This window comes from Fistularia commersonii, chromosome 19 (genome assembly GCF_037954325.1).
Source record: "Fistularia commersonii isolate RoL2024-O1a breed Wild chromosome 19, RoL_Fcom_v1.0, whole genome shotgun sequence".
Lineage (NCBI taxonomy): Eukaryota > Metazoa > Chordata > Actinopteri > Syngnathiformes > Fistulariidae > Fistularia > Fistularia commersonii.
This window is the reverse complement of record NC_141302.1, coordinates 8,448,536-8,466,886: the sequence shown is the minus strand read 5'-3', so window position 1 is coordinate 8,466,886 and position 18,351 is coordinate 8,448,536. Positions and strand designations below refer to the sequence as shown.

General features: G+C 37.6%; 1 protein-coding gene across 29 annotated transcripts in view; it reads right to left on the bottom strand.

Moving 5' to 3' along the window:
* Positions 1-18,351, bottom strand: part of ptprda (protein tyrosine phosphatase receptor type Da) — a 128,953-nt gene that overhangs the window by 46,941 nt on the left and 63,661 nt on the right. For 21 of the 29 annotated variants that reach the window (XM_086165906.1, XM_086165884.1, XM_086165893.1 and 18 more), the window contains exons 5-6: positions 2,334-2,522; positions 401-418 (exon numbers count right to left, since the gene is read on the bottom strand). In XM_086165906.1, the coding sequence (XP_086022032.1) occupies positions 401-418; positions 2,334-2,522 (207 nt within the window). The remainder of the gene's footprint in view (positions 1-400; positions 419-2,333; positions 2,523-18,351) is intronic. The other 8 variants (XM_086165889.1, XM_086165891.1, XM_086165911.1 and 5 more) reach the window with 1 other exon arrangement.

Here is an 18,351-nt window from a genome sequence, read left to right as displayed (position 1 = left end):
AAAACAAAAATGAACAGAAAAAATATAGTTTAAAAAATAATTGTCATTGGATATGCTTATTTGAGCCAGGGCAAGCATATCACAACTGAGCTAAACAGGCTCTTGAAACCAGAATAAAAAGGAGTAAATAAAGCATAGACTAAATAAATGGATACATAAATAAATAACTAAATAAGTGATTAAAATAAATGAACAAAATAAAAACGTAAAAAAAGAAGAGATGGAAGACAGATTTAGTAAACAAAACAGGACAAATAAGAAGGAAGGTCCATGTGAATGCAATGGGTTTGGACTTGATAAACAGGACAAAAATGGAAGTGATTCAGTTGAATGGATGAGTTGACAGCAAGAATGAATTTGTATTATTTTCATTCTGTGAACGTCAGTTCAGCACTCTTACCTCTTATTGGTGTACCACCTGGGTGGATAATATGAATGCAAATAAGATTAGAAAGAAGAAGCATTAGTACGAGTAGATAGAGGCTGGGGGCTTTGGAAGAAGAATCAAATTAGATTTAACAGGGTATGTAAATAAAGGTACTAGAGGAAAGAGAGAGAGTGAGAGAGAACGAGAGAGAGAGAGAGAGCAATAGAAGGAGAGAAAGAAAGAAAAAGAATAAGAACTTTTTGAACTCTACTGGCAAAAAGACAGGATTCATCATAGAAAAATCATAGGTCAGATGGAAGCAATTCTACAACGATAAACCACAGGGAGGTGGCATTTGGAAATGCCCATGGCTTCTGAAGACCCTCTATTGAAAGGAAAGACTGAGGACTTTGTGTGAAAGCAAGGACAGACTTGTTTAAGAAACCTGAAATCCCTTTGCTTGACTTGAATTGCTTACCTCCCTAAACTTCCTGAAAATGTCATAGCTTTTTTTCTTAATTGAATAAATACATGAATAAATAAAATCAATTTAAAAGTGAGTAAGTGGTGGGTCAGTGAGTAAGTAACAGACATGTGAGGACAGGTTATTACCCAGGTCAGTATATGGCAGAACTGTGCTTAGTTTAGGTCATTTAAAATCATCAGATAAGGTGAGACTAAACTGGCAGAGGTACCATGGAACCTGGAACATTGTGGGGTGAGAGGAAAGTGTGTGTGCCTCTTGCAGTAACCCTGAAACTAATCTGTTAGTAAAATGCATGCCATGCATTTTAATAGTTGTTGTACACATGGAAATTAGTGGGGGGTGATGTGTGCTTTGGAGCTAAGCACTTACCAAAGGATTCTGTTGATTTAAAAATATAAAGAGAAGAAAGACAGCATAAGAATATGATTATATTCTCGATGTAAGAGAAATTAACAAGGATTTGTTATTAAATTCTATGTGAATCAAAGTGGTACATTAGAAATAAGGATTAAAGCGACAAAGTTCTCTTGAAGACATGGGAGCCAGGGAGTAAGGTTAACAAGACGATTTAACAAAGGACAGTTGTGAAATCTGTGAAGACAGGTGGTTGAACATACAAGACTACAAATTTAAAATGTAGTGGCTGGACCCGTTTTTTTTTTTTTCTTAGACTATTTAACCCTTTTTATGCCTCAAACATGAAAAAAAAAAATGGTATCGCTTAGGCAAATAAAATCAAAGCTTGCATTTACACAGCAATGTTTGGGAGGTAGAGTTAAAAACAGGTGCCTGGGGGAAAGTGCCTATTTGCAAGTCTACTCACTACCGTGGCTTTGAGAGTGTGATTTTAACAAGATATTTTCAAATATAATCAAGGTCAAATGAAATGCTTCAAAAGAGGCTGAATTGTCCCTCTTTCCAGAGTAAAATTGCAACAATAGCACTCTTAATGAATTAATAATTTCAGTTTCTGTTTCATACAAATAACAAATGTTGAGATGCTTTGCAGATTCTGAGTAAAGCTAAACAAAATACTAAATACTAAACAAAAAAAAAAGACTCAGGAGAGGATGAAAATGGATCCACACACAAAAGGAAGTACTGCACCAATGCAGTGGAAGAGAAAGTAAATGTGAAATAGCAAAGGAATTCATCATTTAAAAAGTCACAGCAGTGAACAATGACGCATAAGTTAGGGCAGAAGCCAGCAAACAAAGAAGGGAGATAATCCCAACAGCCAATGACAACACTGAAAGACAAAGGAACACACACATACAGGGTGTACAGAGAATAGGAGACAGGAAATAGTAGGAACTATACAATTACCTAAAAATCAAAAACAAAAGCCAAATGAGATACTAAATTATAGAAGGAAGAAAGGGATGAGAGAACAGTGGAGACAACACACGGAACAGTTCTTTTTCAAGGAAACAAGAAAGGAAAATCCCTACTTTGAAGTTTTCAGTTGGGGTAACCTACCTGATCTGAGCTGTTTAATGCGGCCATTGTTGTTTGTGGTGTTGACCGGGAGGAAGTCTTTGAACCAGGAAATGTCTGGGTCAGGGTTGCCGCTGGCGGCACAGAGCATGGTGGCAGTGCGTGTTCGTTCCACCACTTTTAACTGTGGGCCCATGTCTATGGTGGGGAAACCAGGGGGCAGCTGATCCTCTGCATATAGGCAAGAAATATTGTACAGCAGGTGAGACTGTCAGTGATCCTTCTTAACCCTGTGCAGAAATAGTTGCCTGAATTTTTTTATTTTCAGTGACAGTAATTATCTTGACTTGAATTTAATATGGTGAGACAGTTTGCGATTGCAGACACGCAGCTAAGTAGCACAACAAAACTTTTTCATTGACTGTCAATAAATCAGTACATGTTTCTAAAAGTGTGGCATCCAAAACAATTGTCCATGTAATTTTTTGCACTGGCAAAGATACACAAAAACAAATGAAAATGGTCAGCAACAATTTGGATAAAATTGTTCAGTATCTATGGAAATAGAAACAGCAACTTAAATAACTTTTAGAACTAATAATATAAACTAGGTTATATATAGGTTATGTATTACTATCATCACCATAACTGCTATCACCATCATGTTCATGAGAATTAAATATAAGCATTACTTATGCTATAAATAGGCTATATGAAGATGTGTGCATACCATAACCATACATACATATTTGCATCTTATAAACACACACAAAACATTTTGTATTCAATATTAAATTTACATACAGGTTCTACTACATCCAGCTCCATCGCTTGTTCCTGGACTAAGCAAAAATTTTAACCTTCATACTTACATACAGTTTCCAGTCTCATAAAATTCTTACTTTAATGATTGATATATTTTTCAGAGATTAGCAGCTATATAAATTCATTTTTCATTTTCCAAATAGTATATCTGAGTGGGTAGCAGCTATGACAAAACCAACGACTACTTACTTAAATGTAAACAAAAAAAGCTCATCCACACTGATAAGCTGCATGGCTCAGACATTTGAAACAAAAAAAAGTAACAACAAAACAACAAAAAAACATGTACCTGTCTTGCACAGATTCATGACAATATTGTCCTTCTTTATACAACCAACGGACCATCCTCTACCTTTGTTTTCAAATTTTTGGTGGGTGTCAAGTTGAAATCTATCACAATAAGAATTGATGTAGCATGGAAATTAGTTTGACATCATTATCTGGTACACTTAATTGGCTTTTATACTGAAAAAAATGTTTATGCACTGTTGAATTTCAAATGACTTTATTATTATATATTTGGGGAAAAACCCCTCCATGAGCTGCCACCTTACCATGGTGGAGGGGTTTGTGCGTCCCAGTGAGCTAGTGCGCGAGGCTGAGAGATTCCGACTAGATATAGTCGACTCGTCTTGACACACAGCGTGGGGTCTGGAACCAGGCTTCTTGAGAGGGGCTGGACACTTTTTTTATTCTGGAGTTGCCCCTAGAACGGCTGCTAGAAAGCGCTCCTACTGGGGACTCCCTTGTTCTACTAGGAGACTTCAACGCTCACGTGGGCAAGGACATTGCTCAACCTGAAACAGATGGAACGCCCACTCCAGGTTGGGGAAAAGGTCCTCCCCCAAATGGAGGAGTTCAAGTATCTCAGGGTCTTGTTCACTTGTGAGGGAAGGATGGAGCAGGAAATAGACAGATGGATTGGTGCAGCTTTTGCAGCACTGCAGACTCTGTACCGGTCTTATCGTGGTGAAGAGGGAGCTGAGCCAAAAGAGGACACTCTCAATTTACCTTTCGATCTACGTTCCCACTGTCACCTATGGTCACGAGCTGTGGGTAGTGACTGAAAGAACGAGTCATGGATACAAGTGTCTGAAATTAGTTTCCTCCGCAGGGTGGACAGACTCTACCTTTGAGATAGGGTTTAAAGTTCGGTCATTCAGGGGGAGCTCGGAGTAGAGCCGCTGCCTCCTGTCCATCCTGGAGGAGACCACGGGAAGACCGAGGACACACTGGAGGGACTGTCTCCCGGCTGGGCTTGGGGTCCCCCCAGAGGAGCTGGACCAGGTGGCGAGGGAGGGAGGTTTGGGCCTCACTACGGCTCTTGCCCCCATGACCCGAGACCGGATAAGCGGGGGCAGATGGATGGAAGGATAGATGGATTTGGGGAAAAAGAAGACCTATAAAACCTGCCTGACCTATAAAACAATGTCCTAAAAAAAAAGAGCTCACTGGGGGCCCACAACCACTGTTCCCTTTAAGCCTCGCATTTGCGAAATCACGCACCGCTCCAGAGTTCTCCGCAAACAGCAAATCTATGCTGCGCACAAAATAAAATCCAAGCTGACCTGTAAATAAAAAAATGTGTTTAATTTATTTACAGTTCAGCTTTATTGTGTGTGGAGAACGCTGGAGCGTTGCGCGATTGCGCAAACGTGCTGCTTAGAGGGAACAGTGCCCACAACTAGAAGCAGAATGATGTCTACCCCTCGTCTACCCCCCTTTCTGGTTGCAACCAGGTATCAATACCCCCTTTGCCTGCTGACACAGGACAAACTGATTGGCGATAGAAAACCACGCAATACATGAACAAAAGACACCTCACTGGTTGGAAAAAGAACTTCCTCATGTATCACCTGAATCAGAGACTATAAAAGATCGATTCACGTGTCCCTCTGACGGGACAAGGGTACAGATGCCTTGAGACTCTCTATCATGCTTCTTCCCTCTTGTGCACAAATTAAATTTGTCTAATGTGACGCTGGTTGTACTGACTCTTCTGTTTCTATGAATTTCCATCCTATAGGACATTTCTATGACATTCCAATGATGCTTTTGGGCACTTGGTATGGGGAAACCACCTTGATAGATAAATCTATCAAAAATGGTATATATTAAAAATTAGTGAGTATAGACTGGATTTAAAAAATTGCATTGCAGCTGTGTGTTCGTGCCTGAAAAGATATGGGTTTGGACATTTATGATGAATAGTTTTAGCACTGCACCTAAATGTTAATGAAAACACAACAGCTTTTCCTTAAGGGTTATTAAATTACTTTTATGAATTTTATGCTATATGATGCACATTACCTGCCAGCTGTGTGACAATACAGAATACCTTGTCCCATTCATCCACTGTTGCAGCAACATTAGTCCTCGACACATTACACGTGCTTCCTCTATCATTTTAAGAATCTATTCAGTAAATAAGAAATGCTCAGGCTTCAATGGACTTTTTGCACAAGATAGTTCCTGTCAAGGCCTTCGTCATTCTGTTTAAGGTTGAATAATTGCTTAATTGTACAAGTAGTCAAAAGAACACCTGATCAGACTCAATAGCCAACAGCATGCCTCGGAGCATTGAGTTGTGTTGGATATAATTGGATTGGACAATCACTTGGAGGTTCACTTGGATGGAGGTGCAGTTCCAGTGAAATTTGGTGGTATTTTAAAACAAGTAACCAAAAATATCTCTGTCTTGTAATATCAAAATTATTGCCATGCTGGAGGAAAAACAGCAAAATTTCATTTTTTTATGTTAAATAATATTCCTCAAACTTGGGGAATCTGATGAGTGGGTTAATCAACCACGAAAATAAACTTATAGATTTAGCATAGTAATCCCACTGATATGCACTCAGAGAACACAGAATGACCAATACTAATGTTTTACATATATTTCCCAGTTGCATTGCAGTTAGACGTTTACAAAGAAGGGTACAATAGAAAACAAATCATGTCTGAGGCATATTTTACCAGACTCAAGTGAAATTGCACTGTATTTAATATTTATTATTGCCATAGTGTTCAAACAATTATGTTAACAATGCCATTTGCCTTTCAACTTTGAATGATTGTTGGAGGTCACCTAACTTTTGTTAAAAAAAATATCAGCATTAACTAATTAATTATGACTTTTGGAATGGTAGACAGTGTCTTGAAGAGGTCAGGAAGTTGAAAAGTTGTGTATGTTTGTTGGGAATTATGCGTGTCTTGGCGCAAATATTCTTTATGCTCTGAAGCTTCAACATGCTCTAAAATATCCTGTGAGCTATTAGAGAAAATCAAAGCTTAAAAGCTAAGGTTAACAGAAAGAAAGAGGGGTTCAGACAGATTTTTCACGATGCTGTATTCAACCTCATTGAGGGCTGTAATCTCAAGGGCAGTCTAAGACAAGGGCAGCTGCCGCTTCACAGAACGATACTGTATATTCAACAATGGATCTACAGAGTAAATGAGATGGAAGGGAGTGAAATGCTGAAGTCACCTTCTAGAAAACTGCTGAGCACTTGTGCTTCGTATGAAAAGACTGCCAATGACAATTTGCACACATTAGCCACTGCCAGGCTATCGGCCATATTAGTGTGTGGTGCCAAGATTGGGAGAATATAAAAAGGACATTGGCTCAAAAAGTACCTCAGTGAGCAGATTCTTCCCATAAGAAGGCCATTGGACCTAAAGTCAACCCATTAGTAGATTATATCTATTGATCATTCAAACAGAATATGTGCATAATGTGAAACACAACACAGGCCATATTAATTTCTAAAATGTACATGACTGTCCAGGGGAAGCTTCCATGATATTGTGCAACAAATGTATACATTCCTTTCCCGTCCTCTCACCTCCTATGCTATATTGGATCCAATGACATAGTCCTTATAAATAATGCCCAGAATTTTAGATTCAGTTTGTGGCATTAAGTCTAATTCAGGAAATCTGCATCAATACAGAGTTGATATTTCTTCTTCATTCACAGCTAAACTCACCTTTTCACCTGTTAGAGGTTTTTCTTTCCTCTTTTTTCTTTTTATTTGTGATTTATGCATCCATGATTTGTGACATGCAATGCTTATGTGCCGTTGTTGGATTGTGTTATTAACATTAATGTTCCACAACTGATTTTGTTAAATCAACAACCAAGGGACGATGTACCTCATGTGGTTAAAAACAAATGTTTCTTGTTTGATTTACAAAAACATCCTGGCTTGTTGAAGTGTTGTTAAGCAAAGTATGGGTGCTTTGGGTGCTGCTAAGTGGCTGCATGCTGCTCATGGTTCATCCATGACAGGTTGAATGCAGTGGTCAAATTTTGGAGATGTTGTGCTATATGTATGACTGAATGTGACTAAGATAAAGGGCTTTCTTCTTTACTTTAAATAATATGTGAAGAACAGAAATGATAAGCACTTGGATCTGTTCACAGTCTATGTATGATAGAAATAATTTATTATTGCCTAATATGAGAGAGTAATCTTCAAGGTGGGACCTTTCATGTGATTTCGGTTTAGTGGCTATCAGGGCAATTTGTTAGTACAGTGGCTTACATATGTTATAGTCACTATTACCATCTTTTGCACTCTACATGAGTCTATTACCTTCAGCCAGAAATTGACATGCATGTTGTTCAATAGTGGAGCACACTGTCAATAACCTGAAAAGCCAGTAAAAAGGGAGAGTGCTAAAAGACAGTAGATCTCTAAAAACGTTTTAGAAGTTTAAAATAAACTATATGAGCTGCGGCTCAAGGGATGATTTTACTATTCAACTGAACACAGATTTTCTCTTCAAGAGAAATTCATAGTTTCTTCTGTAGGTATTAGTTGCCGTTTCATTGAGAAACAAACCAGGCCTCTGAAAACATAACTGAATTTGTACTTTTTTTCTTTCAATGTATCTTTTATTTTATATGCCAGGAGGCTTATCTGGCATGTGGTTTCTATTTCAAATCAGAAAGATCAGTCTCAACTCTCATTGTCACTGTAGAAGCTTCAATTGATTGTGACAGGAGTACTGACCAGCAGCACTGGCTGTAATACTGCATGTATGAACGCAATTTATTTAAGAAACATTAAGAGCTAGTCAGTTACTAGTCACTTTTTTGCTCATAATGCTATACTCAGAGAGTTGTTTTTGTGGTACGACAGTCTTAAGTGGTTTTTACAGACTTAATGAGCTTAGCTTGGTTGAATGTGTTAGAATAATGCTGTAAGAAGATGGAAAAAGGAAAGGAATGGTTTTTTTAGCCTGACATCTTCAAATGGTGGCAGCTTTGTGACACTAGCATCAAAACCGGAGTAGAAATCTGTTCTTCTGTCCGACATGGGCCATATGAATGACAGACCCTTCCATCTTGGTAAACAAAGGAATGTTGGAGCATTGTTTCCTACATGATCTTTTTCTAATAATATATGAAATATTATTTAACAAGAATGCATTACTTAGATTTGCAATTCTGACACCGGAACTCAGTTTAACATAAAATGATTCACTATTACAGTTAACAAGTATTCAAATTCCCTATGACAATTCCCTATAACAAGTATTCAAATTCCCTATGACACAGAAAATTACATTTTATCTGGTTGAATGCATTGTCTAAAATGTAGATGCTGCGTTTGCTATTGAAATTACTTGAATTTCCAAAAGTGCCTAATAAGTTAAAAACCAGAGAGGGAGGAAAAAATAAAACAAAGCACTACACGCCTTTGTTGTAGTGGAGTTTCCAAGTAAAGCTATAGAAATATAAACCTATTTGGTCACATTCTGACTTCATTTCTGTGGCTGGTGCACATGAATTGGATTTAGTCCGACCCTTTCTTCCTGAGCGGAACAAGGCTTTTCACCCCACACTTAAGGTTACTCTTCAGGGGAAATCCCTGCAGGCCATAATAAGATATATTTGTTGAAGGTATTTGGGTGGATACAATCTCCTCAAAGAGGCTGTCACAGGTCACTTGCTACAGTAGCAAGTTGGAAATATAGTCTGTGTCAAGACCTATTGTTGTGTTGGCAAGCCCTCCACCACCAAATGTTGGATTATGGAAGTATGGGAATTTGAAGCACATATCTTCAGGCATGATATGATATTCTTACATTATACACCCATTTTCCCTCTGCTCTGAAGGATATTTTGTCCACTTTAAGAATCAATCTGATCCTCTCAACCTTTATCCAGATAAGATTTAAGCCAACACCAAAAAACAGGCCCTGAAAATATTACCCATGGAGTGTGACAGTAGTGCTTATTTTTCCTCTGGGGAACTTGAGCCATTTTCCCACTACACCATGTAGCATATAATTTGTAATACAGGGACACTAATAGAATGGGTTTTCCATTTTCTAAAATCTAAAACAAATGAAAAACAACATTGGGGGAATTAGGAGGGCTTGGATGCTTATCATGTTTATCACACAGCTATCTTACTATTCCTGAGAACATAATTTGGACAGTGCTTTTTGTGACTTTCAAATGCATTAGCTGACCTAGAAGGAATTAGGAAGTAGTGTTTCCTAAGCTATTGAATTGTGTTTAATTAGGAAGGAAAAATCCATTCACATCATTTTAGGTAAAGGATGAGAACGTGATAGAGTGCTCAGGCGATCTGAATCCTCTTCAGCAAAATATTACTCTATTCTGCTCCTGTTGAATTGACAATTTTCCCTTTGGCAACAGAGAGAGAACTGTTAATTATGCATTTGTTTTCTCATGAAAAAAAAATTACTCAACCAAACGTAAGAGCTCTTGATGAACAAAGGAAAGCAGCAACTCCATTTGTGAGAGATTCTATGGTGGCTTCTGCTCTACTTTTCTCTTCAAGTTCCTCTAATGTTGCACTTTTACCCACATCATTGCTGATTTGTCTACACACATTATACCTGTTCCCCACACACACCACACCATGCACAAATCTACTTAATGATAGATGTGTTCTAAATCAGATTCCATCCCTTACTTTATCAGGTAAATGCAGCTTGCTGAAACTACTTCAAACTGAGCCTCAAAGATTCTCAAACATCCCAGACATCACACTGACTATAAACATTTTCAGAGATATCACTTGCTCCAATATTTTTGATCCTGATACATGAATTTTTTTGATTTTTTTTTGTTAGCGTAAGGAAAGTAGATAAATATATAAATATATATACACACACATTGTGGAGAACAAGCTCTGAAAGCATCATTCAAATAGATGAAATAGATGCTTAAATCTTCAGAGGAAAGTACCCATCACTAACCACTAAACATTATCTCTCGTCAGCTTGTGTTACATCATGGAATATAATTGCTTGTGAACTCAGACATAATGCGGCACATATGTATTGGCATTTCTTCCAGTTGGAGTGTTAAAAAAAAAAAAAAAAAAAAAAAAAAAAAAAAAAAAAAATACTCCTCTAAATGTATGCCATGTTTCATTTAGAGGTTGACTAGGAGTCCCGTTCAGCCTTGGACTACTTCCATTGAAAAGAGTGATGAACATTTTGTTTTCCATTTTTGTTTGGGAACTCAAGCTGTAAAAGAAGCTCCAGAGGAAGACTTAATCTGATCAGTGTGGATATTATATTTGCCAAACAGCACTGACATATATACTAGATATGAGAAAATAGAGGTTTGGGATTATCAGCAGGCATTTTGAGAAAGTTGAACCCTTTCATTTGCCATTGCTTTTGTGTGTCTGTACACACATGCATCCACATACTCCAGCACACTCACATACAAACATACATATATATAAGCATAATGTGTCTATGCAGACATTCAGTATTTGATTGACTTTTGAAGACTTGGGGAAAATTTTACTGTTGAATCACAATTCATATTTGGAGATAATATATATATATATATACATAATAAATAGGAAGGAAAAATCACTTAACCAGCTATGTCCTTCCTGCTACTCCAGTGTGGATGAATAGTTTTGGTCTTCATAAAAGAATGCAAGCCAAGCTTGAGCCTACAGAATAGATGTATTTATCTATGCCAAGATTTTACTTGGGATTTGGCTGATTACCATATCCGCAGAAAATATCACTTTGAGCATAGCCTATCCCAAAGACTGCTAGGTTAGACGCGAACCATGTTGAGGCAATGCAACACATATTTGTGCCACTGCTGCCAAGGGTTCTTCAACTGTCCCTTGACCCCATATTGTTTATAAAAATGACAGATTAGCTGTCAAATTCCCCCATTTACACCACAAACCAAAGAAGTTTGACGAAGACAATGGAACCAGAGGATATTGTTAAACAGATGAAAAAGAAAGATGACGCCGAAAGAACGGGGGGGCTTTCTCTGAAAACCTAGCCAGGCAAGGCAGTAAGGCAGACAGCAAACCAGGCACAAAGCTCTATTTATGCCCAGATGCCCCCTTCTTCTTGCCTTATAGCCTAAATATTAGCTAAATCCGTTCAGAGTAAAGGTCACTAAGTCGGGTGGTGGCAAGGGAGACTGCAAGAGAAAGGATTTCCAGATCTCCATTGAGATCATGTATATTTTTTCTCCTTGCTGTGCCACTGTGTTTTGCATGAGCCCTACTTATTGAATTTATCTGTCTTGATCCAAGTGCAGCTGATCTAAGATTTAAAAATAAATGCATGATGTTACCAACCCTCACCAGATCTGTCTTTGTCAACCAGCTTCCTTGCCCACTTTCACTTGCCTTCCCTCTTCAAGATACCGCTTGGCTTTTTCACTGGTTGGTACCTTGAGCAATGATTCAATTTACCTCAGAAAAAACACCCTATTTATCCACAGAGCAGAGGAAAAAATAAAAGAAAAATCCTCAACTTTTTTTTTTTTCATTTGATTTGCCTTCAGCATTTTTGTCTGTTGTTATTAATAGTACTATTCAGAAGGGGGGGGGGGGGGGGGGGGTTACATGAGATATGTTTTGAATTTTGAAGGACTGAGCCTATTCTCAGCCCCAAAATAAACCACTGGAAACTTTATTCTGTCATTCTTTTACCTGTGTCTTTAGACTGCATCAACACTCCTGATATCCCAGAGCACATAAAGCATTCAAAAATATGAGCTTATAGCATAGCAGATTGCATTGGATATCTGCCCAATGTTAAACTTTGGCTTAACATATACGCTGTTTATTTTACAATCTTACTGCTCACTTTGGATGATGTTTGGATGTGTTTTAACGCTGCATCATCCTGCCATTTTATTATAGCTACATCAAGCAGAGCAACTGCATGTGAATAAATTATTTTTCAAACTTGTGATGCAGCTTGTCAAGACCAAGGCTACAAGCCATAACCAACAATGATACAAGAGATTACCACTCTCATATAGCTATGAGTCAGGAAAGAAGAAAAAAGACAAAACTGTCAACAATTGATTTGCTTCATTACTGTCCCTGAATAATCAATTCAGAAACAGCAGGTTAGTTGGGTCAAACGGGCATTTGGATATCTTGAATGAATGAATTGTCATATGGTATATTGTCAGTGTATTAACAAAGGTCCCTTTGATTTATACATTTAGAAATGTCTGTATTTATGTATAAAGACTTACAGGCTTTTGCATGCTCAGGCATGCTCAGTAAAATTAGCCATCAGTTGGTACATTGGCCATTAGTTGGGACCCATTTTTCTGGCTTTTGAAAAAAGGGTGTCAGCCTTTTCATGCAGAGTTCAAGTATGCGTCAACTGTCAATTATATTCTATTAAATTTTCAGAATTATTGGGCTGTCTTGATGAGTCACAAACCAGGAGTGCTGGATTTTAGCAAGGTATTATCAAACTCAGGTGAGGACCAAAAGAGATCTGCTGTATAGAGAAAGGTCTAAGAAAACTGACTTTGTGCAAGTTCACTTCCTCTTTAGAAAAGGGAATACTGAGCAGTGATCATTTTAATAATTTATCGGGCTAAAAGCTTGCTACAGGAGAAGGGAGTATAGGGCTTATTCATGCTTGCTAACATCCTGCAGAAATGGCCTATTCATTTTCAAAGAGCCTTAATGGAAAATTGGGTTATATCAGACTTTTCATTTTTAGCAGACATGCATTCAGCCAAAATGCGACTGTGAAAGGTAACGGGTGTTGCAGTAGGCAGTGACTGCCATTATTTTGCTATGTAAATCACTGTACTAATGCCACATATTTTCAGATATATATGCTGGGTTTATGGCTCATGAACTTTGTGAAGAGGAAAAGCAAACACACACACACACTCATTTAATTTTCTGAATCCTTAAAAAAATTAATATGTTCCAGGTATAGTCACTTTTGTTCTGAACATAACAATGTTAAGACAACCATTTAAAACCTAAGGCACAATTCTGACCAAATAGTTAATTCGAAAGATGTCAGATTATTATTATTAGAGTGAATAGAGTATACTCAATCAGGTTGATAATCTCCTCAAGACAATGCATTCAGGGATAAATTGAGAATTAATCTTGTAAACATTACTTTTGATTTGTTTCTTAATTCACCAACTACAACAACCCTTGACTATCTTCCCCAGACGTACACTAACTCTTCATGTTGTGTTCTTGTGTCCTTTTTGATCTTGTCAAATCTGTGTTATATAACTTTGGAAAAGTCAAAATGAATGTAAGCCAAATTCCTACCATAAAAAGACAACACAGCATTGCTGAAATATGTTGCTATGTAGTAATAATGATGAAAAAATACACATTATAAAAAAAATAAATAAATAAATCTGACTTTGTCATCCAGCCATTGTGAAACTGAACACGTTTAGGAAAATTTGACATTGATTACCTCTAACATAATGAGCGCCATCAGTTGGGCATTAAAGCTAATTATTCACATGATCACAATTTTCTCATGTTATGTTTTATTTGAACATCGGGTACATCCCTGCAGACCCAAGTTCCATGAAGCCACTTTTGAAGCTGGCATGTTGTCCCATCAAATCTAGGTATTAACCCGCCTGTGTGTCCTTCACTGGGATGACACACTTATTTGATGAACTCCAGTAGATTGGAAAGGTGTGCTTCTGTATTTTGTATTACATTGTGTTGACAAGAAGATAACACGTTCTTTTTTGACTAGCCTATTTACAAGATTTTTACCCAGTTGAAAATCTGGTGGAAATTCTCATCCATCAGATCCATCAGTGTTTCCTTGTCTCATGTATGTTGTATGTCCAAGTATTTATGTATTTATATACATGTATATTATACCCTCTTTGGCCATATATTAGACTGGTCCTTTCACAGGAATGTGGAGTCCAAGACAAATCTGAGCCACACAACACTGCCATAAATATTAAGCCATTTCAGAGAGCAGTGGTTTTTGAAGTTGTCTGAGGAGAAACAGAAATAAAATTGCCTCATTTTTCAGAATCAAATAATTAATCGTTTACAAGGCTGCATTTAGTTTTATTAGAACAAATACAGAGCCAGAACATCTGCAGAGTTATCCATCATGTAACGAGAGTAGTTGAAGCGGTTTTGTGGTTGCGGCAGATGTTTTCTTACACACTACACAGACTCTAGAGACTGTAAAGTCTGGCATCAATCTTGTTGGCAGTGATTTTATCTTAAATCATCCAGAGTACAGATACCGTTTGGCTCACATGATTTCCCATGCAGAGATTTTTTTTTGTAAGATCAACTGCTGTGAGGACGGTTAGCTACATCTTTCTAATGACTAATAATAATGTTTCACCCCTCACCCGAGGGGCTTCTCCAGTTCTAATGACCTATGGAAAGTTTCTGAATAACACTGCCGAGTTTTTGGGCAGGTCTAGGTTATGGTGGCTTGTTGTATAAATGGAAGAGTTGATCTGGATAAACTAGGTGTAATGGGGGTTCTTGTGCTAATGGGGGTGTTGTTCGTTGACACAAAAGAGCAATTTAGTGGGATTACCTGGATTGGAATGTGTTTTGTCCTTGGGGAGCACCGGTTTTTGCAGTGGGGTGTTGTGGGGTTTGAAATGTACCGGTATATCATGTTTGTTGAACCCCCTTATTAGTTTCTCCGAAACATTAGAAACATACGGTATGACGATGTTACGAATTCACCATGACCTGGATGGCTGAGAACCTCCACAGACAATTACATTCTGTGTCCACTTTGGTGACATGTGACAAAACTGATGCTTGAGGGAAGAGTTCTGTCATTACTTTTGGACTAATCCTGTGCAACTGACTGGATATTTCAAGAAACATCTAATGAACATCTAAGGTCAAGTCAGTCTCTATCAATCAATACTGGTAGCAATTTCATAGGCACCTCTGTGTCTCATAACTATTTATCAGTTAATTTTCTCATAAAATACACTTCTACAATTACAGAGGGTAGTTTGAGAACACATGTCCTTGAAGAAAAAAACATCTTCCAAGAAAAATATAAATTTTCTTTGAGCAAGTCACATATTACCATTTATAGAGCTCCTAAACAGGAGAATTTTAAATCATCTTCTGGACCTGACATCCACATCCACTTTTGTAAGCTCTGGGCCGCAATGGCTGTCATTTCTTAATGATTACTTGCTCCCTCCCTCTTACCCATTTGGTTCATTAGTTGCCAAACTAAACAGCCGCCAAATCATTCGTATTCTTGGTGATTTTAAATGTACCGACCAGTTTTTTATTCATATCCCTCAGGCTGGCATGTGTCTATGTCAATACTGGATAGGGACAAAGTGAGCTAATAAATTAGTAAACAATTTACCTATTCTTCTATTGAGTCAAAAAAAAAACAAAAAAAAAACAGCTATTCTTTACATGTCCCTATTTATGTATTTTGGGCTATATGTTAATTCACAATTTGTAAAATAAACATGTCAACCATTATTGGTATCACATAAAAATACTGAAACCAATGCTGATGAATAATCTGTGTATCACCACTTTCATTGTATGTGATCTGTCTCTGCTATACAGTGTCTGCAGTGCTGTTGTGCTATTCTTCACTGATGGAAGTGATGCCTTTTTTGTTTCATCACGGGAGAATCGTTTCCCCCTGTTCTGCACCCACTGTCAACTTGTATACACCTAGGTAATTTTGAATGTTTTTGCTTGTGCCAGAGGAAATGGCTGTTGACAGCATAATGGGAGTATCAGGATGCAATATAAATCCTTAATCGTACCCGAATCATGATCTGCACACATCATTCAACTGGAACTAGTGCATCTAGACTGAGGTGGTTTGGCTGCATTCTTTCTCTTTTCTATAGAAATGATATATTCTCTATATCATTCATGTATTTGTGTGTGTGTCTGTGTGTGTGTGTGTGTGTGTGTGTGTGTGTTTGTGCGTGCGCTTACGTGCGTGTGTGATGTCTACCCATATTTTAATCTAAAAATATTTTGTAAAATTATTGATTTAAGAAATCACAAACTTCTATTAATATCTGTCTGGTGCTTTTTTCATATTTCCTGTAAACCCCTCAATGCAGTTTTCAGATACACAGAGAGACATATGAGACACATATAAATTGCTCCATATCAGAAAAAGAAGTAATCAGAAAAGAGGCCAAAATACAGTTCACTGAGGAAATTTTGGGTTTGAATGATCTGTCCGAGCATCATTACATTTCAGAGTTTGACTTTCATGCAAATTACTTCTCGCATCCAAGAGGCTCGTTACTAATGATGTTTCCCATCGAGTTTTAGCCACAATCAAATTCTAATATCCCCAGTAGTCAGGGGTTTTCACATCGTGTCCTACCTCATAGCATTGCAATTTCAACAATGGGCTTTTTCCTTCATGGAATTAGGCGTCACCCCCTGTGGCAAGATTCACAAAACAGATGCTTTTCACTCGTTTCCACAGACCATTTAGGCCCAAATGAACTCGGCAAACAATCACTTTATATGTATTAGGCCTGGTATGGTTGCATTTGTCTTTGATTGCTTTTTTTCTTTTTTTTTCCTTCGCTCATGAAATTTTGTGAAAATACACTCCTTCCACTTGCAGTCCAAAAGAAACAAGGTAAATTTTGGCACATATATAAGTGTGTGCCGAAGGAACTCTTTGTTCCACATTTTATTTACTGTATAAAGAAACTTTCTTGAGGCAAGAAGAAAACGTTGTACCTTTCTTTAGGAATACGTGAAGCATTCTTGAAGAAATATTCTGTCAATTTAGTACCGCAGGTAGCCAGAAGTATGCAATCACTGTTAGGTCCTTCAGAATCAGGGAAAATTTAAAATCTGAAGTTGTAGTAATTTCATTTACACAGAAAAAAAAAAAGAACCTCCTAACTTAGACTGCTGTTCATGATCCCTGGGTGCAACTAATAATTGAATATTATTGGAATACATTTTTTATATATCGAAAAACCATATCACATGTGATTTTCAAATTTGAAAAGTTAACAGTAATTTTTAATGGGTAAATAGGTACTTAAGTTTTTGCTTAATTGAGATTTGAGATTTTTCTTTTTTGTTGTAGAAGTAAACCTTTCTATCACGCATTAATATTCATTTGAAACAGACACAGACCAAAAGTGTGTATAAACACACACACATACATATACATATCTGTGTGTGTGTGTGTGTATATATATGTATAGAGAGAGAGAGCGCTATATATACATAGATATATATAGATAGATAGATAGAGAGAGAGAGAGAGAGAGAGAGAGAGAGAGAGAGAGAGAAAGATAATCCTTAATATCAAATACTTAATTGGGGGTGTGAAGTGTAGTTTTTAAAAAAATAATATGTATACTTATTTACATAAACAACTTGCAGAATTGTACTTTAATCAATCACAGGGCCCCTGTTTTGTGTTTCTGTTTAATGGCAGGAGCAAAAGGGAGAACAGGATCCACGGATTTGATGTGACAGCAGGGAGAAAGAAAAAAAAAGCTTTTTCCCGATTTCTCTTTCCTCTTTTTTTGGTTTGCGATAGGCTTCAACTCATCCTCAATACAATGATGGAAAATGAGCGCAAGCAGAACAGCAAAATGGAAATGGTAATAAACATGCTAATGCTAGGCTGTAGAGCTGAGAAAAGCGGCTTCAATCTGTCCCTCTGCTATCAATTGGGCTATGGGGAGTGGGGGTGGGTGAAGGGTAGAAGCAGATATGTGGTGAGAGTGAAAGGGGAAGCAGAAATATGTGCAATATTCTGTGTGAGAGCACACTGATTTAACCACACATTTTGTGCTCTTGAGTAAACAGGAGGGCGATGCACGTGAATGTGCCACCTTTCTCATTCAATTGGTCTCTGGAGACAGTGGAAAGGGTCCTTTGTTGGCTCATTGGTGTGATAAGAAGTGGTTAGTGGGGGTTCAGAG